General features: G+C 42.5%; 2 protein-coding genes across 2 annotated transcripts in view; one reads left to right on the top strand and one right to left on the bottom strand.

Moving 5' to 3' along the window:
* The window catches only part of LOC311053955 (metabotropic glutamate receptor 4-like), a gene marked incomplete at both ends in the record, with an annotated part of 118,861 nt that overhangs the window by 53,465 nt on the left and 41,904 nt on the right, over positions 1 to 23,492 (top strand). The window contains 2 exons of the mRNA XM_084069768.1: positions 8,846 to 9,046; positions 21,488 to 21,624. Coding sequence (XP_083925894.1) covers positions 8,846 to 9,046; positions 21,488 to 21,624 — 338 coding nt within the window. The remainder of the gene's footprint in view (positions 1 to 8,845; positions 9,047 to 21,487; positions 21,625 to 23,492) is intronic.
* Positions 702 to 3,606, bottom strand: LOC311053956 (uncharacterized protein). Its single transcript, XM_084069769.1, has 3 exons — positions 3,523 to 3,606; positions 1,730 to 2,171; positions 702 to 1,247 (listed from the first exon to the last, which is right to left on the bottom strand). Exons 2-3 carry the CDS (start codon positions 2,163 to 2,165, stop codon positions 736 to 738), a joined length of 948 nt encoding a protein of 315 aa, XP_083925895.1. The 5' UTR covers positions 2,166 to 2,171; positions 3,523 to 3,606; the 3' UTR covers positions 702 to 735.

Genomic DNA, 23,492 nt, shown 5'->3' with positions numbered 1-23,492 from the left:
AGTTAGGCAGTATATTACCCAGAATAATTTCATGTAAACGCATCTATAACTCCAACCTCCATCAGTATCACTGGATAGATAAAATGTCTGTCACCTTTCCTATGGGATGGCAAACAATTGACTTTTATTTCTTAGTGCAAGCCTCCTCATTTTGGGTTATTGGACAATGCACCAGAGTGGTGTAGAGACATCTTTCATGTCTCCCGTGTGACCCTTATATTTACAACTCTGTTTAAAGTTATCTGTTCCAAATGATTTGTTAAGACTGAATTTAAAAGAAAAATACTACATCCCAAACATTTTAAAGGTCAATGAGATATACATTTAAAGAACATTTGGTCAGTAAAATATACTCATTTTGATGTCAATAATTCACAAATGTATACATCATTTAATATGATCAATATACTGTGCATATATCTAAATACAAACAATGTACAATCATCATACCTGTAAATATGTTAAACAATCTTTGCAATAAATAGCAACATCTTCTATACAATAAATGTTATAACTTAGTCAGTGAATTAATAATGACAGTAGTCTCACTGCATTGTAACAAATTGGGCCTAGTATAGGCCTACTGTTATTGATCCCAACAATGAAGAATAAATTCATTGTGCTGGCATACAGCCAATTAAGCAAATTGGGTGACATCACTCACTGAACATAAAGATTAAGCAAATTGAGTGACATCACTCACTGAACATAACGATTAGTTCAGTGTAGGCAAGGTTACAATTCAACTTCAGAGAAAGAGTAACCACGAGGCTTGAGCTCCTCTTGTAATTTTAGGATTTCAAGGTTTAGTTTCAGTTTTTCTAAAGCCAGCTTTTCTCTCTCTGCTGCTATTTTCAAAGTTTCTTCTTCTATCTTCCTGCATTCTAACTTTAAAAGCTTGCGACGCAAGTCATCTACATTTTCAGTATCCTCACTTTGTCGCTTCTGCTTTCTTTTGCCGTCAACAGAGGTACTCATTTGGGTGACAACAGGGGCACTTGGGATGACACCAGAGGTAGTTGGGGTCACAACAGAGGTACTTGGGGTGGCAACAGAGGTACTTGGGGTGGCAACTGAGGTACTTGGGGTGGCAACAGAGGTACTTGGAATGACTGAGAAATCCTGCCTATGGGTTTGCTCTAGGATTTCTTCACCAGTGATCAAACTAAACAGCCCAATTGCTGTTTCTGGAGTTAAGAACCCATCTGCGGCCTGCAGACTCTGCTGGCTTTCAGGAACCGTTGCAACTAAGAGGAGAGAAAAAAAGAATAAAACAATGTATTAGCATAATATGTTGGAACCAGTTAGTTTATCTGCAGAGTGTGACAATCCATTTCATGAAGGGGACATCTTAAAGATATGAAGAAAACAATGTCACATTTTGTTCTACCCTGGGTAGGGGTAGTCAACTTTTGGGGTTTTGGTTATAAGGAGTTTTAGTAACAAAATGCTCATTTAACCCATTGATACCTGGAACGCATCCGTGTCACTTTAGATGTCTTTGGCTATTCAAAAATAGCAGATATACAAGCTCATAGCGTGGCACCGAGTGCCGCGCTACGAGCTTGTATATCTGCTATTTTTGAAAAATCTTGAAAAATATATTTTTTACATTTTTTCCAAAAACTGTTAGGATTTCGATTTTTTTTAAAGAATCGCCTCAGGTCTTAATGGGTTAAATATAACATTTCAATTGGATCTTTTATCTTTCATGTCATGAACTGTTTACCTTCAGTTGGTGGAGCTGTGTGTTTGGACTGTTTAGGTGGTGCAGCAGCCTTTTTCCCACTTTCTACGCCTCCTCCTGAAATCCCAATTACAGAAGCAGAATCTTCTCCTATGATGTCAATAATTATAGAAGAATATGGCCCTGGCTCCGGTTTTGGACCACCACCAGTGGGGAAGGTTTTTGTCCTGGGATAGTCTTCAATTGCTTGGGTTTTGAGGTCGCTCCATTTTTTTTTTATCTCTCTTAGCTCTCGTTGTTCAACTCCCTTTGCATTTACTGCATCTACTATCTTGTTCCATGCATCGGTTTTTTTCCTATTTGTAACAGTTGAGTTAAATTTGCTTTCTAGAACAGATTGGTTCTCCTTGTAACCCTCGAGCAGTATAATGATCTCATCATGACTGAAGTTCTTTTTTCTGTTGCGCTTCTCTTCCATCTTGGTCTGATGAGAAAATGAAATATTAATGAGAAGTTTATTAGATTAGATTCAATACACCCAGCAAAGTACTTCAATTCTATAAAACAGGAGTCTTCAACGTTATTCAGCCCAAGGACCCCTTAGCAGAGAATGATGAAGCAGGGACCCCCCCTACATAGTGTATAGAATGATTGCAGATTAAACTTTTTCAGAGATTTCATTGACTAGCATCAGTGTTGTGTAAATTAATGTTTTTTCGTTCATTTCAAACATTTAACCACTTCAATACTTGATTTGCACCCACCCCCACCCACCACCAAACCTCTTTGCCGAAAATAGCAGATCTACAAGCTCACAAGAGCTTGTTATTTTCAGCTAATGTTCTCCACAGAATAGGGATGCTAGGGTTCAAGTGTTAATGTAAAAAAAAATACCCCCTAGGGGTCCCGGACCCCCTGTTGAAGACCCCTGCTATAAAAGGTATGCCTATTACCTAATTCAACATTTAAAAGGGTCTTTAAAATAACGCAATTAATATCCTCGCCACACTTCCACTTGTGGAACGCCCTGTGTGTGTGTGTGTGTGTGTGTGTGTGTGTGTGTGTGTGCGCGCGCGTGTGTGGACATACGCATGTATGTCCATGGTAGCTCCGACGAGGTTCCTCGTTTCCCTCTGCGGTTTGAGCAGGACATTTTCCACTTTACATGTTTCTTACCCCTTTCTGCACATCGTATCCAAAAAGTAAAGCATTTCCGGCATTCTCTCAGATGTTTTAACGCACCATAAAAGCTTTCCAACGAGTTGAAGAAAGTATTTATTTGCCTCGGTCCTCAGCCGGTTCCATAATATATATACGGATGAAGACCGAGGCGAATTAAATACTTTCTTCAACTCGTTGGATAGCTTTTATGGTGCATTAAAACTTAAAACATCTAAGAGAATGGCGGAAATGCTTTACTTTTTGGATACGATGTAGAGAAAGGGGTAAGAAACCTGTAAAGTGGAAAATGTGCGACAATGTCCTGCTCAAACAGCAGAGATGAACGAAGAACCTCATCTCGGAGCTACACAGCTTAGGGAGAGGTTAGGGGCTACAGTATGTGTCCATTTCACGCAGATACACATAGCCTATCGAGGAAAATGATTCGCCTATATATTGTAAAACCAAGAGTGCTACTGAGAAACGTTATTTAGCGTGGTTAAGCCAGCACTAAACGTTTATGTTTTGGATAGGTTGTCAAAAAGGAGAGGTACAACATAGCAAGTGGTGCAGACTGCCGAGTGGTTAAAATACATGTTTTAATTTAATGCTGCGGTATAAAACGTTATCATAATAGTGTTATAATTCAACGTCAGTTAATCAATGGTACATACCGCTGCTTTTGAAGAAGATTTGGCGATGGTGGGACGCTCCGTTCTTTGTGTTGTTGACAAGAGACGAGACGATACGAGTTTTACTTCCTTAGTGTAGAAACCGCTCGTCTTCATTGGATCCGGGAGCTATGACGTCATTGTATGCGACTATACATGATTTTAAGGACAGTCTACACATTACTAGTTAAGTTATGCCTTAAACAGACGTGGTGCAACATAATTTAGTAACTCACTAGTTAGAAACTAACAAGTAGTTACTAAGCCTCTAGTAAGGACTTTACTCCCTAACTTAGGGTAGACCTTACGTTCTACTGGTGCAACCAGCCCCTGGGGAGGTTTTCCTTACTGCAACGTTCTTTATGCATTTGATGTCGACGCCCACAGATGGTTCAAACCCGAGGTGTCAGGAACCGTTCCAGAGGGGAGGTACTACCACTCAGCCTGTGTCTTGGGGAAGGTCATGTTTATCCATGGAGGATTCACCCAGCATTCTAGATACATTACTGAGATCTACAAGTTGGACACCAACACAATGGTCTGGTCTTTAATTAACACCAGAGGAACTCCACCACCTGTTACAACACGTCACTCTTCCACCATCATCGGGACAAAGATGTTTGTATTTGGGGGCTGGGGGGTCCAGTACTCCAACATCATCAGAGTTTTTGACACAGAGACCAACATCTGGCTGAACACACCTTCTGCACAGCTTCTTCCAGCAAGACGCTACAATCATTCAGCCTTTACCTACAATGGAGAGCTGTACATATATGGTGGTGAAAGCTTAAACCTTTACTTCAATGATCTGTGGAAATGCAATCCAGAGACATTCTCCTGGAAGAAGGTTGAGCCCAAGGGGAAAGGCCCGGGTCCAGTGAATATGATGTGCTGTTGTATGGTGGGAGATCGTATCATCTTCTTTGGAGGACACAAACCTGACAGAACACTCTCTGATGACCTGATCATCTTAGACTTGAGTCCTAGTCTTCAGACGTTATGTAAGCTATCAGTTATTCAGTACGATCTGGATCAGTCTGAACTCCCACACAACATCAGGTGGGAACTGGCAGCCATGAGTACCAAGAGCAACTGAAGACACACACAAAAAAGAAAGAAACGATGGCTCGATGATACAGGTTAATAAATCACAGATGACTTGAGCACAGTCCATAATGCTCTGTTTTACAGTGGAACTATTAATAAGAGTTTCTTGTTTGGTATCTGCACCAAATGATCACCTTTTGATTGATGTTTGTGATCAATAACGAGACCCAGTTCGAGTCTGATGTTCCAATATAATAACTGTATCTGTTGTTTAACACTAAATAATAATAAAATCCCCCCTCCCTAGGACGCAGTCTAATGATCATATTCTAACATTCCAGTTTAATGTAAATTATGAAAAACTATTGTTTGGGGCCTCTACGTGGCCCTCACACCTACGTCACAAACTGCCAGCCAGCAAATTGGTGCTGTGGGAACCAACGTGCGGCCATCAGTCACGAGGACGTCCCACCATGACATACATGGATGTACTGAAGAACGATGCAGGGGCACAAAGTACCAACGAACTGACCAGATGTCTGGAGAACCGGGACGACTGGAAGCAACGATGGAGGGCTCGTCTGAGGACCACCTAGAGAGAGAGAGAGAGAGAGAGAGAGAGAGAGAGAGAGAGAGAGAGAGACCTATGTCACACCGCCAATCTGACTCATACGTCCATATATGGAGATCTCTGTATCTGTCAGTTCTTGTCCCTTTCATGCCCATATATGGAGATTCCTGATGTCATCAGTATATGTGTCTGTTTGCATGCTGAACTAGAAGCTATTGTTTTTTCACGTTAGTACAAATCTAAACTAGAAAATGTGCTCCTCGGAGCACAAGTCTCCGCCAGCAGAACCGTGCTATCAACTGTCATCAACTGTGATATGAGTTTGTACTGGAATGTACTGTTCTTGATTAATCCTGTCTAAGCTATTTATATTACGTATTGTGATGACACCAGTGTGTCTACATAATGTATTGCTCCGCCATTTCTCAGCCATTTCGTGATTATTCCTGTCTTACCTCACTTTGAAAGAGACTAAGACTCTTTCAAAGTGACACATCTATTTATTGGCCGCTATACGTCATGCGTCTCACTAGCCAATCAGAGCACACTCTTTCAACGTATTGTCACGTGTCACGTGAGGCTTGACCAATGTTGGCTTGGCCGAGGGGGGGGGGGACGGAAAGTGAAAACATAGTCTCCTGGCGGAGACAATAAAGTCATTGAAATCTTGAGGGGAAAAATAAAATCGTAAAGATGATGTCACTGGTAGGCGGGTGTCCACAACCCTCCTCTGAGACCAGGGGCGTAGCCTCGGGTGGGCATAGGTAGGCCTGGGCCCACCCATTTGTTTTTTCTGCCTACCCCCCAAAAAAATGTTTTAATTTTTATTCTTTTTATATCATATTCAGCCATTTTGATAACCGTGTATATATAGGTATCCAAGATCCGTCACGAACCCTGCAAAAAAGGTATTAAAAAAACGCTAAAAAACAAACATTTTCGCCCGCGCGCTAAAAAAGTGGTCTACCTAGGCCCAGCCTCGGCTAGGGTTCTGGCTAAGCCACTGTCTGAGACACAGGCCCAGTAGAAAAAAATGTACAATTGTGTCTATCATTTATACATCATTTATACAGTAAAGAACCTGGGGGTTATTATTGATTCTGTATAGAATTTTAACACGCACATTAATCATGTTACCAAGATTGCCTTCTTTCAAAATGTAGTACTTTTTCCAACACTGCTCGCTCACGCACGCACACACGCGCACACGCACATGTGGACGCGCACACGCACGCACGCACGCACGCACGCACACACACACACACACACACACACACACACACACACACACACACATTCAGTGGTGGAAAAGGTACTCACATTTTTTACTTAAGTAAAAGTATCAATACTGCATTGTAAAAATACTCTGTTACAAGTAAAAGGCCTGTGTTCGAAATGTTACTTGAGTAAAAGTACAAAAGTATTGGCATCAAAATGTACTTAAAGAACCAAAAGTAAAAGTACTAAAATGTTTTAAAATAGCAGATCTACAAGCTCACAACGCGTCGCTCGCGATGCGACGCGTTGTGAGCTTGTAGATCTGCTATTTTGAAATAGCCTCTGTATAAAATAGGGCTAAAGTGGTTAATGTGTGTTTTATGCAAGGGATAATGCATGGGGAGGTAGTCATTATTGAAATTTAAAGCCCGACAGGGCGATTAACCACCGAGGCGAAGCCGAGGTGGTTAATCGCCCTGAAGGGCTTTAATTTTCAATAATGACTACCTCCCCATGCATTATCCCGCTTATTACACGGCTACTTAATACATACATAAATACATTTACCCAAAAGTAACAACAAAAACGAAGTATTTCCTTGCTTACGGCAATGAAAGTATTCCATAAGTATTGGGCTGGGCGGACAAGTTCGCCTCGCAAAAACAAATGACGAAATGGAAAAAAACTCGCCCCAAAACACACTCGCCCCCCATTCTATTTACTGCCGATTTGCCTGTAATACCGCCGGATTTGCCCCAGGGCGACTATGTTTTGGGGCGAGCGTTTTGGTATTCCCCCGTTGTTGTGCCACGATAAACAAGGAAGTGCAGTGGATCAAATAGAATGACTTTTTGGTTATTGCATCGTCTATTTCTCACTTCAAATGTTTTCAAAAACATTCTTGAGAGCAACGTTTAGTTGTAAATGACATTGGTTGTTTGTTTACATGGCTGTCAATGTTGGATAAAGCATAAAATCAAGCAGCGCAGGTTGATATGAGCAGGTGTTCTGAGTCTCTGATTACACAGTTTCCTCGTCGGTCTCACCGGTCATTATCATCGGTCATTATCCAGAAATAATGACCGATGACTGACCAATCAGAATCGAGCATTCAACCAAGCCGTGTAATAAAATGTAATAATTTATATCTGCAAAGTAACTAGTAACCAAAGTTTTCAAATAATTGCAGTGGAGTAAAAAGTACAACATTCGGATCCGAGATGTAGTGGAGTAGAGGTATTGGAAATTGGAAATACTCAAGTAAAGTACAAATACCAAAAAATTGTACTTAAGTACAGTACTTAAAGGACGACTTCACCACTTTTCAACATATCTTCATATAATAGGTCCTCACTAATGCTCATGATAAAATGATACCATTTTTTTCTACTTGGTCTGTGTCTCATAGGAGGGCCGTGGACAGTCCAGAAACCCGTCTACCAGTGACATCATCGTTAGGCAGGATTTTTTTTCTCAAAAAGATTACAATTTTTTAATTCAGATTTTTATTAAGGCGAGAACAATGGGATCTATTATTGCATTGCAACTTTTCAGGAATACAAAGCCTGCAGTTTCTATTAGCTTGGATTCCCCATCGATGATGTCACTGGTAGACGGGTTTCTGAACTGTCTACAGCCCTCCTCTGAGACACAGACTGATTAGATTTTTTTTTTACCATTTTATCATGAGCATTAGTGAGGACCTATTATATGAAGATATGTTGAAAAGTGGTGAAGTCGTCCTTAAGTAAATGTACTTAGTTACTTTACACCACTGCACACACCACACACACCACACACATCACACACAGAGGGGAAAAACACCCAGAATCTCCGTCCCTCCAGATGAATACCAGTCATTTCGCCCATTCCGCAGTTCGCCCAAAAAGTCGGACATTTCGCCCAGACACTTCGCCCAAAAATTCGGACATTTCGCCCAGACATTTCGCCCATAGATAGTGAAGCTAGCTGGCCGTTTGTGTGTGAGAATGAGAGAGATGAGAGAGGGACGGTTAGATAAAAGCTCTCTCTCTCTGTGTGTGTGTGTGTGTGTGTGTGTGTGTGTGTGTGTGTGTGTGTGTGTGTGTGTGTGTGTGAGAGAGAGAGACACGCAGTCAGTGGGGCAAACGCAGTCCCCACGAAAAATATTTACGATTCTGTCCCTATCGGTACATAACTCAGACGGTGCGTAGTCGACTAGCAGGACCATCGGCTGGTCGTTGCGGGCACTCGCGCCTGGAGGCGCTCGGGCGCAACTCCTCAGCCTCAAGGTCTGCTGAGTCGGCGCGCCTCCGTCATGGTCCCAAACTATACTTTATCGGCGAAAAAAAGTAGTCCGCGGATGACTGAAATGTCCGCACAAAAACACGGGCGAAATGGATTTAGGTCGAAATGTCTGGTTACCCTCCAGATTCTACACATTGAGGAATCACTGTTATATATTTATTATATATTTATCTCATAACGCTTTGCCTGTTTGTCCTCTTCCAGATCTGGAGCGCATCGGTAAAGACTCTCAGTACGAGCAGGAGGGGAAGGTCCAGTTTGTGATTGACGCCGTCTACTCCATGGCCCACGCCCTGCACGCCATGCACCGCGACCTCTGCCCCGGCAAGGTGGGGCTCTGCCCCAAGATGGACGCCATCAACGGCAGCCTGCTGCTCAAGTACATCCGCCAGGTCAACTTCACCGGTGAGCTCTCATCTGATTGGTCCATTGTGACGGCGGTGGGGAAAGTACTCAAATGTTTTTACTTAAGAAAAAAGCATCGAAAGTCCGGAATTCAAAATCTACTCGAGTAAATAATAATAATATTCCATTCGGATGAGGTTTTAGATAATTTATTCATATCTCCTATATATAGCTCAGGAGCAGGGACGTGCACAGATAGACTCTAGGGTGGTGCCCTTTGCCCTCTTGACCAGAAGTGCCCTTTTGAAAAAAAGGGGAAAAAAGTTTTTTTTTTTCAGTTTACAGCAGGGGTCTTCAACAGGGGGTCTGGGACCCCTAGGGGGTCCTCAGAGTTACTACAGGGGGTCCGCCAAATCTTTGTGTGATATGATTTTTCTTTTTACCATAACCACTCGAAACATAGCATCCCTTTTCTGAGGATAACTTTAGCTCTGAGGAAAATAGCAGATCTACAAGCCCACAACGCCTCGCGCTGCGAGGCGTTGTGGGCTTGTAGATCGGCTATTTTTGGCAAAGAGGTATAGGTGTAGAGGGAAAAAAGAGCAGACCAAGTAAACAAAAAAAGTATAATTTACTTGAGCACCTGCCCCTCAAAATGTCTGTGCACGCCACTGAGCTCAGGAGTGCCCAACCAGCAGTAGATGGCGGGCTCATAGCCGGTGGACCACCAGAATAGTTCTAATAAATGATTTATTAATTCAGAGGGGAGGAAAAGAAGAGAGAGAGAGAGCAGTCCCGTGGCCACGCCCACAACTGAGCTCCATGAATACTTCAGTGCATGGTCGTACCAAACATAGCAGATCCACAAGCTCTCTAAATTCTAAATGCATTGCATTCACGAGTGTTGATAGCTTTTACATCTATTGTCATGGTGTGACACACGTCCATAAATCAAGCATTGATTGGTCAATAAACCTGGTAGGTGGGGCTCAAAATATCTGATCTATAAACTCCCAACCAAGGGGCCGGCCTGACATTATTTACAATGAGGCCAATACGGAAGTGAGACAGTTCATATGAATGTCCTGTTTTACGTGTTTTACCCCTGCGGGTGTCAGAAAGCATTTATTTTAACGCCAGCGGATGGGTTTTTGACAAACTTTAGACTAGATTTTCTTATCTTAATAAAAAATGTCATAAATACTATATGCTTCCAGTCGCTAGTTTAAAGTCTCCTTTCAATCATCATGATATGTGTTTTGCTAAACTATGGTCCCATTTATTTTAAAATTGACGATAAAGTAGGCTATTCTCTAGGAGGGGCGGGATGATTTGATTGACAAGCTACACAACCAATAGCATTCATTCCCCGACCCCGCTCTTGATTGACAAGTTACCCAACAACCAATAGCATTCTTTGGGGGTTGTTTCCCGACGTGCTTTTGGGCTTCTATTAGAGATGGTGGATTTCAAATTCCTGAACAATCGGCTTCATTTTCGGTCTGTAGAAACCAGCGGTCTTGGCTTTGTCCATCTCTTTTATACAGTCTATGCTCACAACGCATTGCATCCAACGGTCTGTGGTGATGAGACAAACAAGCCTCCAGAGTAAGACATTAAAATGATCCCCAAACATTGTGTGGAAGTGAAATAAAGGCCACAGAGAGAGATTTGGTTTCATAATGTTTATACTCCTAATGTTTCATTTGTTATGTCTTAGCACTGAACTGTTTCTCATGCATCAATGTGCTCTGAACCTTTCCCTTTGTAGAACGGCCCTTCCATCATTTAAATTGAACGTTGAAACGGCATACTTTTTATTTCACACTTCAGCACTTTGTAATAACTTTGTTTTCATAATTGCTCTATAATTATTCTACAAAGAAGGTTGAACGTTTCAATATAGGATTAACCCAGTTTCCAACAAAACCTAAAAGCATTGAAAACAGTGCAGACTAAAGTTAAAAACGGGGTGCCGTGGGGCACTCGCTGCCGCGTTATCAGCTTGTAGATCTGCTATTTTTTAATAGCCAAAGTATAAAATAATGGTAAAATAATGGTTACTGGTTTGAATGGATTAATGGTATGTTTTCTGATGATGATAACATTCATGCAGAGATAACTGCTGATGTAGGAGCATGTTGTAGAAGCTTCATAATGCGCAACTATTGATCTCTGGGTTTATGTTTTGTTCTGCTTAAGCAAAAGTATCAATATTGCAATGTAGAAATACTCTGTTACAAGTAAAAGTCCGGAATTCAAAATGTATTTGAGTAAAAGTACAAAAGTATTGGCATCTAAATGTACTCAAAGTAGCAAAAGTAAAAGTACTCATTAGGCAGAATGTCCTATTTCAGGTTTTCAAATGTATAAAAAATCTTTTGAAAATAGATCTACAAGCTCACAATGTGTCGCATCGCGATCTTGTAGATCGGCTATCTTCAAATGGCCTAAATATTTATATGGCTGAAGTGGTTGATGTATGTTTTGTAATAACAATCAAAATCTACAAAGTCACTAGTAACTAAATTTTTCAAATACTTGTAGTGGAGAGTAGAAGTAAAAGTACTGAAAATTGGAAATACTCCAGTAAAGTAAACCTCAAAAACTGAAGCTAAATCTGTCAACATGCTGATTACTTGCATTACACCTGCAGACAGTATAGCTCACTAGGGAGGAAGTGAACAGATATTGAACTAGAAAAAGTGCTCCTCGGAGCACAAGTCTCCGCCTGCTGCGTTCATTATTTGAGGCATTTTGTTCAAAATGAACCAATCCTGCAAACTTTGGAAGCCATTTTTAGCCAATCAGGATGGAATATGGAAAATCAGACAGATCCGTGTTGATCACATGACTATATAGGTACTGTGTACCGATTTGCGTGTTTTTTGGACAAAATCTGTAGGAGTAATAGCAAAAAATGTGTTTTGCAAAAGTCGGCCTCATGGTGGCGCTATGACAGGCTGATCTGAAAAATGTGGGGCAGAGGTTCTGCTGTGGCATCCAGGGAGTGTGTGTGTGCAGTTTCACAGCGACAGGGCCAATGGTGGCGGAGATTAGCTGTTAACATGCAGACAGAAGGACGGACACACACACACACACACACACACGGACACACGGACACACGGACGGACGGACGGACGGACGGAGGGTAAAACATACTCTCTCGCCATGCCTTTCGGCCTGGCGGAGACAATGAAGCAGCAGACAGAGGAAAAACTCAATGGCGCCCCCTGTAAGAGGCAATGGCGGCGCCCTGGAGAAAGACAGGAATAAGATGAATAACAAGTCCCTTAGCCCACATACCCACAACGTGTGGTTCTGTGGTTATTATTAATACTCCTGGAACCAGCGTGTTTACAGTTAAAACGCACGCAGCCTGGAAATCAATGCTCCTGCAGACACATTAGTGGAGCGTCTTCATCCGCTCTGTAACGTTATGGTCCTTCATCCTGGAGCCTGCAGTCTGTGGCCGCTGGAATGGAGACGCCTTTTAAAAGCTTTTCTTAAGGAAAAACGTGAAACGTCCATAATAATAATAATAATAATAATTTGAGCCTCATGTATTCCTGGAAGTCTTTACTGTACCTTACTGTACATGCTGACTACATGAAAGAAGAAACCTGTCTGCGTGGTTGAAGAAAGAAGTACTCACATGTATTACATAAGTAAAAGTACCAATACCACAGTATGAAAATATACTCTGTTAGAAGTAGTATTTTAAATTCACATTTTTTGAAAATAGCAGATCTACAAGCTGCAAATAGCCAAAGTATACAGGGATGAACTAGTTAATGCATGTTTTTTAATAATAATAATAATAATAATAATAATAATAATAATAATAATAATAATAATAATAATAATAATAATAAAGATCTACAAAGTAACTAGCATCTAAAGTTTTCAAATAATGAGTAAAAGTACAATATTTTCCTCTGAGATGTAGTGGAGTAGAAGTAAAAGTACGGACAACTGAAAACACTCCAGTAAAGTAAAAAAAAACGTACAGTACTTATACTATACTTGAGTACATGTACTTAGTTACTTTCTAGCACCGGATGCTGACTATGTGAAAGAAGAGAGCTGCCAGCCACTAGAGATACTGTTGATAACAAGATGATCCGTATTGATGCACTAATATACTTACTGTACTTACTGTACTTACTGTACTTACTCGTATTCAGTACTCCCTGGTAGAGCAGGAACAGAGCAGAGAGAGAGAGAGAGAGAGAGAGAGAGAGAGAGAGAGAGAGAGAGAGAGAGAGAGAGAGAGAGAGAGAGAGAGAGAGAGAGAGAGAGAGAGAGAGAGAGAGAGAGAGAGAGAGAGAGAGAGAGAGAGAGAGAGGAGAGAGAGAGAGAGAGAGAGCTGTGTCATTTTGATTACATTCATTCATTTCAGTAAATGATAATGATTGTTGATCTACAGTTAATAAGCTGCTCTTGTGTTTGAGTTGAACATGTTGAGCGTCACCGTGTGACTTCTGTACAGTGTGTACAGTGTGTACAGTGTGTACAGTGTGTACAGTGTGAGCTTGTAGATCTGTTGTATTTGTTGAAGAGATTTGGTCCTGAAAAAAAAGGAGAGGTCTGGTAAACCAAGTATAACACGTTTAAATGGTTAACTATCAGTGCACTGAATCACACTGTAGTCTGTTTATCTTTTTAACACATTTATGATTGATTTATTGAATATTCACCTGATTCGGATGCTATCAATGCATTGAATGGAGATTATCACGTTCTATCAGACCATTGAATGGGCGAAGTAGGCGACCTACTAGCTACCACCGCGATTTATCAGACCATTCATTGGGCGTAATCAGGAGCTACTGACCTACCGACGGAGATGACTTAAATACTTCAGTTTCGGTTTGGTTTTGGTTGTTTTGGTTGGGACCATGACGGAGGCGCGCAGTCTCAGGCGAGCTGGAGCCCCGCGACGGACCACGAGGGAGCTAAAGCGACCGAGTTGCCGTCCTGAGCGGTGCGACGCTCGCCTGAGCTTACTCAGCGCCGTTGGAGTTATGTACCGATATGGACAGAATCGTAAATATTGTTGTGGGGACTGCTCCGCCTCCAAAGTAGGTCAGTAGCTCCTGATTACGCCCAATGAATGGTCTGACAAATCGCGGGGTAGCTAGTAGGTCGCCTACTTCGCCCATTCAATGGTCTGATAAAACTTGATAATCTCCCATTCAATGCATTGATAGCATTCGAAGCCGGTGGAATATTTATGTTCTAGGTTCAGCAGTACCATGTGGGGGGGGGGGGGGGGGGGGGGGGCAAGTCACTATGCAAGTCAGGAAAACTCACTTGTTTATTCACTCTCTCTCTCTCTCTCTCTCTCTCTCTCTCTCTCTCTCTCTCCCAGATAGAGCTATGACTCATGGTTGATGGTGTTCACTCATAAACTGCGTTCACATTTAACAAGGAAAGGCTGCAGATACAAGCAGCAGAGCCATATGCTACAGAGCAACACCAGGACTATAATTATACATGTTAATATGTTGTTAGTGAATACACTTACATCTATACGCTGACAGAAATAAAGCATCATTTGATAAGCCCCTGCCATGATTTTCGAGTGTTTTCAGTAACCTTCTAAAATCATAACATATTCATCTCCAGTATAATGATCCACCCCCCGATCGCTTTACAAGACGCATCCGGTTCATTGTTTTACTCAAGTTCAAGTTCAAGTTCAAGTATTTATTTGCCATTTCAAAACAAGTTTGATAGGAAATTGTCTTGGTGCTTCCTCTCACATACAAGACACAATAAACAACAGCACAAAAGACAAGAACAAAAAGAGACACAAGAAACAGAACCAAACCAGGACCAAGCTGCAGCTTTGGCTCATGTATACAGTACAGACAGTAGAAGAAACTGCTTAGTGCAATTATGTAGCAATTTTTAAAGTGCATACTTAAAGTGCATACCGTCTAGTTTGTGTATGTAGTGCAAGAGTGTCGTTAAGGTGCCTGACTGCTTGGAGGTATGTGCTGTCTCTAAAACGGGAGGTTCTACTCCCAATGCTGCCATATCTCCTACCTGATGGGAGGAGATTGAAAAGGTAGTGGGCTGGATGGGAATGGTCGGCTATGATTTTTTTAGCCCTCTTCACCAATCTAGTGGGATAGAGTGATGACAGCGATGGAAGGCTCGAACCAATTATCCTAGCTGCCTGACGTGTAACCCTCTCCAACCGTGTCTTGTCCTGTGCGGTTGTATTGCCGTACCAGACAAGCATGGAAAAGGTGAGCACGCTCTCAATGACTGACCTATAGAAATGCATCATAGCTGTTTTACTGACCTTGAACTTTCTAAGCTGCCGCAAGAAGTAGAGACGCTGGTGGGATTTACTGACCTTAAGGCTGGTGTTGAGTTCCCATGATAGGGATTCGTGGATGGTGGTTCCGAGGAACCGGAACGAGGAGACCCTCTCAACCTCTACTCCATTTATGGAGAGAGGAGGAAGGAAGGTTTTATTCTTTCTCCTATAGTCAACAACCAACTCTTTGGTTTTTGAGATGTTAAGTATGAGATTATGGTTCTCACACCACCTCACCAGGTCATCTATCTCATTGCGATAGCCAGATTCATCACTGTTTGTGATTAGGCCTACCACAGAGGTGTCATCTGCGAATTTAAACAACAGGACAGAATTAGTGTGTGATTGACAAAAATATGTGTAGACAGAATATAGAAAAGGAGAAAGAACACTGCCTTGGGGGGCACCTGTGTTCAAAACCTTGGATTGTGAGATTAATTTGCCGACTTTGACAGCTTGTTTTCTGTCACTTAAAAAGTCATAAATCCATTTGCAAATGGATTGTTTAACACCCAGTTCCTGTAGGGTTTGGATCAACTTAACAGGAACGATGGTGTTAAACGCAGAACTGTAGTCGACAAATAAGATACGTGCATATACAGGCACAACCCTGGTTTCCAGATGTTGAAGGATAGAGTGCAAACACAAGGACACTGCATCGTCAACACTTCTATTTGCCCTGTAGGCAAACTGATGGGAATCAAGTGAGATGCTGGACATTAATCTACACACCAGTCGCTCAAAAACCTTCATAATGACCGATGTTAAGGCAACAGGCCTATAATCATTAAGACAGGTGATGTTGTTATTCTTCTTTGGGACTGGGATGATCACTGCTGACTTAAAACAAGCAGGCACGATAGAGTGTAGCAAGGACTGATTAAAGATGGAAGTGAGGACTGGTGCCAGCTGGTCGGCACAGTGTTTAAGGGTGGCAGGCGACACGCCGTCAGGCCCTGCTGCCTTTCTGGTGTTTTGCTGGCGGAGCAGGACTCTGACGTCATGTTCTGATACAGTGGGAGGTGTGTCCCCCTGCTCTTCCAAAAAGGAGGGGGGCTGATAAACTCCACCATCGAAACGACAGTAGAACTCATTGAGCCTCCCAGGGAGAGAGGGGTCACTGTCTAGAACATGGTGCTTGGTTTTATAATCAGTGATCGCCTGCAGCCCTTGCCAAACACCTCTGATGTCATTAGCTTGAAGTTTGTTTTCAAGTTTAGCTTTGTAGGAAGCTTTAGCCTTAAGCACGGCACGTTGGAATTCATATTTTAATGCTTTATATTGCACTAAATCCCCCTGCTTAAAAGCGACATGTTTCCTCCTACAAAGCACCCTCACTTCATTATTGAACCAGGGCTTGTCGTTGCCGTAAACAGTGACAGATTTAGTTGTAATACAGACATTCTCACAGAATTGAATATAGGAGGTAACAGTGTCAGTGTAGGTGTTAATATCATCCTGGTCAGACCAGAAGTCACTCCATACTGTGGAATCAAAGCAGTCCTGTAATATGTCTATTGTTTGAGGAGACCATTTCCTGATGTGTTTTATGGTTGGTTTTTCCACCCTCAGTTTCTGACGATACTTTGGGATCGGCAGGATTGTGATGTGGTCCGACTTACCCAGAGGGGCCCGCGCCACAGCATGATACGCCTCTCGAATGACAGAGTAACATTGGTCCAAAGTCTTATCCTCCCTCGTGGGAATGTGGATCTGAGGCTTGTATCTCGGTAGAGCCTTCTTTAGGGAGACGTGATTAAAGTCACCCAGACAAAACACCACTGCATCCGGGTTGGAATTCTCCACCTCCATGATGATATTATGCAGCTGTTGTGTCGCAGATGTAGCTGAGGCATCTGGTGGGATATAGACGACAGACAGGATGATAGAAGAGAACTCTCTCGGCCGATAGAAGGGCTTACACATGAGCATCAGACACTCCAACTCCGGTGTGCAGGTTTGTGACATTACTTTAACGTCAGTACACCATCTCGTGTTGATATAACAACAAACACCGCCCCCGCATTGTTTGCGCGAGTCTACTATGGAGCGGTCGGCTCGGTGTAGCGTGAAGCCAGCCTGTTGCACCGAGGAATCCGGAATCTCCTCATCCAGCCATGTTTCTGTGAGGCATATAGCTGCGGCGTATAGCTGCGACTCACAATTCTACTTAAGTACAGTCCTTAAGTAAATGTACTTAATTACTTTACACCACTGCATCCGTGTACACACCGCGGCTCCCGTGGCTGTGTTCAGGAAACAAAAAGAATGTTATTTCATACATTTTCATTCTTATATAAAGCACTGTATGCGCTCCAACATAACGCTTCATCTGAGGAGCGCATCATGTGCTCCTTGGGGGATAAAACAGGTACAAAGCTTCAAACCCTGAAACCGTTGCGTCGCTAGAACATGTATCTGAGGACAGTTAGTGTAAAAATAAATAAAGTTTCAGCCTTGCGGAAGTTGTCTAGTTCTAAAGCAACTTATGGCCACTTTACAGCCAACGAGGCTGGTTTAGCTGCTGTATGCAGGCATAAACATGCTCCCTGCAGTCCCTTTTACTTTTACTTTAGCTCCTGTATGGAGACATAAAGTCTGTTTTAGGAACTTTAATTACAGGCCTGACAAGTCCGTACACAACAAGCCTTTATTCCAGAGCAGGCAGAGGGAAAATTAACCCATTGAGACCTGAAGCCGATTCTACTACATGTCTCCTAAATCTCAACAGTTTTCTGAAAAAAAGTATGTTTCTATATCAGTGGTGCTCAGTCTTTCTCATGTCAAGGACCCCAAAATGATATGTATTTGGCCGCGGACCCCCATCAAAATATGTTGTTCCAGGGACCCCCAGAAGCAAAGATTTGAGTTAAAAATGTTCGCTTTAAAAGTATTTATATTCAAAGATTTGCACACATTTTCAAAAATAGCAGATCTACAAGCTCGTAGTGCGGCACTCGGTGCCGCGCTACGAGCTTGTAGATCTGCTATTTTTGAATAGCCAACGTGTAAAATAATGCTTTTTAGCTCAAATCTAAAAATGACACAGTTCCAGGTATTAATTGGTTAAACAGAGAGAGAGAGAGAGAGAGAGAGAGAGAGAGAGAGAGAGAGGAGAGAGAGAGAGAGAGAGAGAGAGAGAGATACTACCTCCTCCAACACAATAGGATAAAATACAGCCTCCCAGACAATGGGATGCTCTTACGGTCAGAGAGAACAGATAATGAAGTGAACCTTTAAAGTCGGTGCAGTGAATTATAGCCTCTCTGCTTCACTCTAACCATACATTACTGTCTCTGCTGCTTCCAGCGCTGCTGCTGCTGTTTTAAAAAGCTACATGGAAACAGTGCAATGTGTTTCTTTATTTGTAACTTTTATTCCTTTGTTCAGAAGGAAATGCTTTGACGTAACTTAACTCTTTAAAGCCCCATTTAAACATGATCCCGCTTATTTCCCGGCTACTTAATACATGAATTAATAAATGGACCCGAAAGTAACAAAAAAAAAAAAAAAAGGTATTTCCTTGCATACGGCAATGAAAGTGTTGGGCGAACACGGTCGCCTCGGAAAACAAATGAAAGTATTCCATACGGTAACCGGAAGAAGCGCACCAATTCTATATTTTGCCCATCGTTTTTTTTGCCTATAATGCCTATAATAGCGCCCGATTTGCCCCGGGGCGACTGTGTTTTGGGGGCGAGCATTTTAGTATTCATGCCGTTGTTGCCGTTGTTGCGCTACGATCCCCTCGTTAAACAAGGAAGTGTAGTGGATCAAATAGAATCACTTTTCGGTTACTGTATTGTTTATTTCTTGTATCAAATGTTTTCAAATACATTCTTGAGAGCAACGTTTAGTTGTAAATGACTGAACAGTGAAGTAAATAACATGCTTTATTACACGGCTTGGTTGAATGCTCGATTCTGATTGGTCAGTCATCGGTCATTATTTCTGGATAATGACCGATGAGCTCTATAACGGACCGCTGTGTAATCAGAGACTCAGAACACCTGCTCATGTCAACCTGTGCTGCTTGGTGCTTTATCCAACATGACAGCCATGTAAACAAACAAACAATGTCATTTACAACTAAACGTTGCTCTCAAGAATGTTTTTGAAAACATTTGAAGTGAGAAATAGACGATGCAATAACCGAGAAGTCATTCTATTTGATCCACTGCGCTTCCTTGTTTATCGTGGCACAACAACGGGGGAATACCAAAACGCTCGCCCCAAAACACAGTCGCCCGGGGCAAATCCGGCGGTATTACAGGCAAATCGGCAGTAAATAGAATGGGGGGCGAGTGTGTTTTGGGGCGAGTTTTTTTCCATTTCGTCATTTGTTTTTGCGAGGCGAACTTGTCCGCCCAGCCCAATACTTATGTAATACTTTCATTGCCGTAAGCAAGGAAATACTTCGTTTTGTTGTTACTTTTGGGTAAATGTATTTATGTATTTATTAAGTAGCCGTGTAATAAGCGGGATAATGCATGGGGAGGTAGTCATTATTGAAATTTAAAGCCCTTCAGGGCGATTAAAAACAGACAGACAGACAGACAGACAGACAGACAGACAGACAGACAGACAGACAGGCGCAGGCAGGCAGACAGACAGACAGACAGACAGCATTATGAAGTGATAGTCGTCACTCATTATAATATGGCAGCGTTTCTGTTTACTCATTTCAGAGGAGGGGCTGTGGACAGTTCAGAAACCTGCCTACCAGTGACATCATCGGAGAGAGAGAGAGAGAGAGAGAGAGAGAGAGAGAGAGAGAGAGAGAGAGAGAGAGAGAGAGAGAGAGAGAGAGAGAGAGAGAGAGAGAGAGAGAGAGAGAGAGAGAGAGAGAGAGAGAGAGAGAGAGAGAGAGAGAGAGAGAGAGAGATCAGAGTCTATACATATACTCTGGCATCATTTCATTTCAGTGCATCGTACAAAAAAGAGAAACCTATAATTCATCTTTAAAGCAAAGGAAAGACTCGCAGACTCACAGACTCATAGACTCACAGACTCATAGACTCACAGACTCACAGACTCACATACTCACAGACTCACATACTCTTAGACTCACAGACTCACAGACTCACATACTCACAGACTCACATACTCTTAGACTCACAGACTCACAGACTCTTAGACTCACAGACTCACATACTCTTAGACTCACAGACTCACAGACTCTTAGACTCGCAGACTCACAGACTCATAGACTCACAGACTCACAGACTCTAAGACTCACAGACTCACATACTCACAGACTCACAGACTCACATACTCTTAGACTCACAGACTCACAGACTCTTAGACTCACAGACTCACAGACTCTAAGACTCACAGACTCACAGACTCACAGACTCTAAGACTCACAGACTCACAGACTCTTAGACTCACAGACTCACAGACTCACAGACTCTTAGACTCACAGACTCTAAGACTCACAGACTCACAGACTCTAAGACTCACAGACTCTTAGACTCACAGACTCACAGACTCTTAGACTCACAGACTCACAGACTCTAAGACTCTAAGACTCACAGACTCACAGACTCTTAGACTCACAGACTCTTAGACTCACAGACTCACAGACTCACAGACTCACAGACTCTTAGACTCACAGACTCTTAGACTCACAGACTCACAGACTCACAGACTCTTAGACTCACAGACTCTTAGACTCACAGACTCTTAGACTCACAGACTCTTAGACTCACAGACTCTTAGACTCACAGACTCTTAGACTCACAGACTCACAGACTCACAGACTCACAGACTCATAGACTCATAGACTCACAGACTCATAGACTCATAGACTCACAGACTCACAGACTCACAGACTCACAGACTCACAGACTCACAGACTCACAGACTCATAGACTCATAGACTCACAGACTCATAGACTCATAGACTCATAGACTCACAGACTCTTAGACTCATAGACTCATAGACTCACAGACTCTTAGACTCATATACAGAGGTACTGTACTGTATGGACTGGCTGCTCAGCACCAAGGTGAATGCTGGACTTGCAGACAATAACCAGTGTGTGTGAGAGAGAGTTTGGGCCGTTTTGCCGTCTCAGCAGGCTGGTGGTTTGCAGTAAGCAAAAAAAAACGGTGTCTGATTTACTTCTTTTTTTTCCTCCTTTCTTTTTATTCTGTTTCCTCAGGGATTGCAGGCACTCCCGTGGTGTTCAACGTGAACGGAGACGCTCCGGGTCGTTATGAGATCTACCAATACCAGATCAATAACTACAGCACCGAGTACAAGATCATCGGACACTGGACCGACCAGCTGTACTTAGACGTATGTATTTAAGTCAATGTAAAACAATATTGTGTCATCCACCATGTAATGTAATGTAATGTAATGTAATGTAATGTAATGTAATCCACCACTGGTTGTCTGATTTATCTGAATGATCTTTGACGTCAACATATCTTTTGTGACATGCCTGAATATCTCATAGACATTGATGAGTGGTATAATGATTCTAAACTCCTCGCAACAAGTTTGGAATCTTAAAGACGGGGTGCCGTGATTTTCAGTGATTTTTCCTCCCTTAAAACATAATCATCAGGTATTATAGTTAGGAGGAAGATTTTCAACATTTCAAAAAAGTGTACAGAAATTGTTAAAACTATGTTTTTATGTGGACCAGTTCATTAAGTATACCTGGTTCTCACCTTAGTTACTCTGTTACAAGTAAAAGTCTGTGTCAGCGTGTCAGCAGGCAGTGTTGGGCAGGAGGAGTTAAGCGGGGAGCATGCTACCATTTCTGGTATATGGTCACCTTAGCCTGGGAAGCAAAGCTTTTCGGGTCTATGATCCGGTCGGGAGCGGAAGTAGCCCTACGCCACCAGGCGCGTCATCCGCGTCATCAGGTGACCGGATCGCGACAATCCTTAAAGACTTCACCCCAAAATAGGTCCGTCCTAATGAAATCCTTGATGCGGCGTAGTTTAGCTTATTTTTTTATTATAAATGTGAATGTACTTTCCAGAGACTATTTAGCGTCTGTATTTTCCCACAGGGAATTTCTATTCCATTTAAAAAGGGATTGGGGAACCAAAACAAAGCCGCACCGCAAAACCAGATCGCGACAATCCGGAAAGAGAATTATTTTGTCTTTCTTTTTTTCAGTAGGCGTGGCCTAGACCGGATCACACAGGTCTTTAGTAACACATACCAGGCTTTCCTCCGAGGTGGAAAGACTGGTAATATCACGGTGGATGGAAAACTACAACATGACATCACTGAGCTGTGGTGATCACCTATTTACTGTTAAACAACAGATACAGTTATTATATTGGAACATCAGACTTTAACTGGGTCTCGTTATCTTTCCACTCAAACAGAGAGCGTCTCCTTTCAAACCCCAATGGTTCTAATCAGCCCCCCGCCCACAGGAGTGGCCCAATTCTCTCACAACTTGCTACAAAAATCCCTCATGAAAAACTATATAATCTCCTACCTTTCATTTTCAACCTTCACATGTGTCTCCTTCTCTAATAATCAAAAAGTGCTATATATTTCATCTCGCAATTTACTTCCGGATGGTTCGTTTTGCACTTTTTTTGCCACATCGGTCACGGGAAAGAAATAAGCGCTGCCGTGGTCTATGGAAACGAGCCCAAAAGTGCACCCAAATAAGCCCAAAATCGCTTATACAAACAGTCAGACCTGGCAACGCAGCCTACGCCAATCATGCGTGAGAGATCTACAAGCTATGGGGCAGAGACGCCACCGTATCTTAGCAACAACTACAGCGCTCACTCTCATTGGTCGTGTCACGCTAAGAGCAGTCTCCAGACAATGGCATCGCAGACAGCTTGCTGTTACTGCTGTAGCCATCACAGTCAGTCCCAGCGACGACGGACAGGCCGCTGTGATAGCTGCCATGTCGCTAACGCTAACGTGGTTGTCATGCCTGCAGCGGCTGTGCAATCACTTTGTCAACAATGCACGTTCGTGTGGTGAATGTCAATATTGCTGCTCAGTTAGTCCATTAGATGGTGTATGTTTGTGTGTGTCTTCTGGAGAACTATGTAGCTCCACAGCAACTACAGTAACTAACGTAATGGCAGGACCGCCCCGTGCAACGCATGTTAGGCTGCATTATGGTCATGTAGTAATTTCAGATAATTTCGCTCCGATTAGAGCAGTGCTTATCA

The sequence above is a fragment of the Gymnoscopelus microlampas genome, assembly GCF_963454915.1.
Source record: "Gymnoscopelus microlampas genome assembly, chromosome: 10".
NCBI lineage: Eukaryota > Metazoa > Chordata > Actinopteri > Myctophiformes > Myctophidae > Gymnoscopelus > Gymnoscopelus microlampas.
This window is presented reverse-complemented; position numbering and strand designations above follow the sequence as displayed.

What these genes read in the sequence shown, in the direction of transcription:
- LOC311053956 (XM_084069769.1), bottom strand. Translation starts at nt 2,165, where the DNA reads ATGGAAGAGAAGCGCAACAGAAAAAAGAACTTCAGTCATGATGAGATC. An exon ending in CACAGCTCCACCAACTGAAG is followed by an intron (nt 1,248 to 1,729) that starts GTAAACAGTTCA and finishes CTCTCCTCTTAG; the next exon opens with TTGCAACGGTTCCTGAAAGC.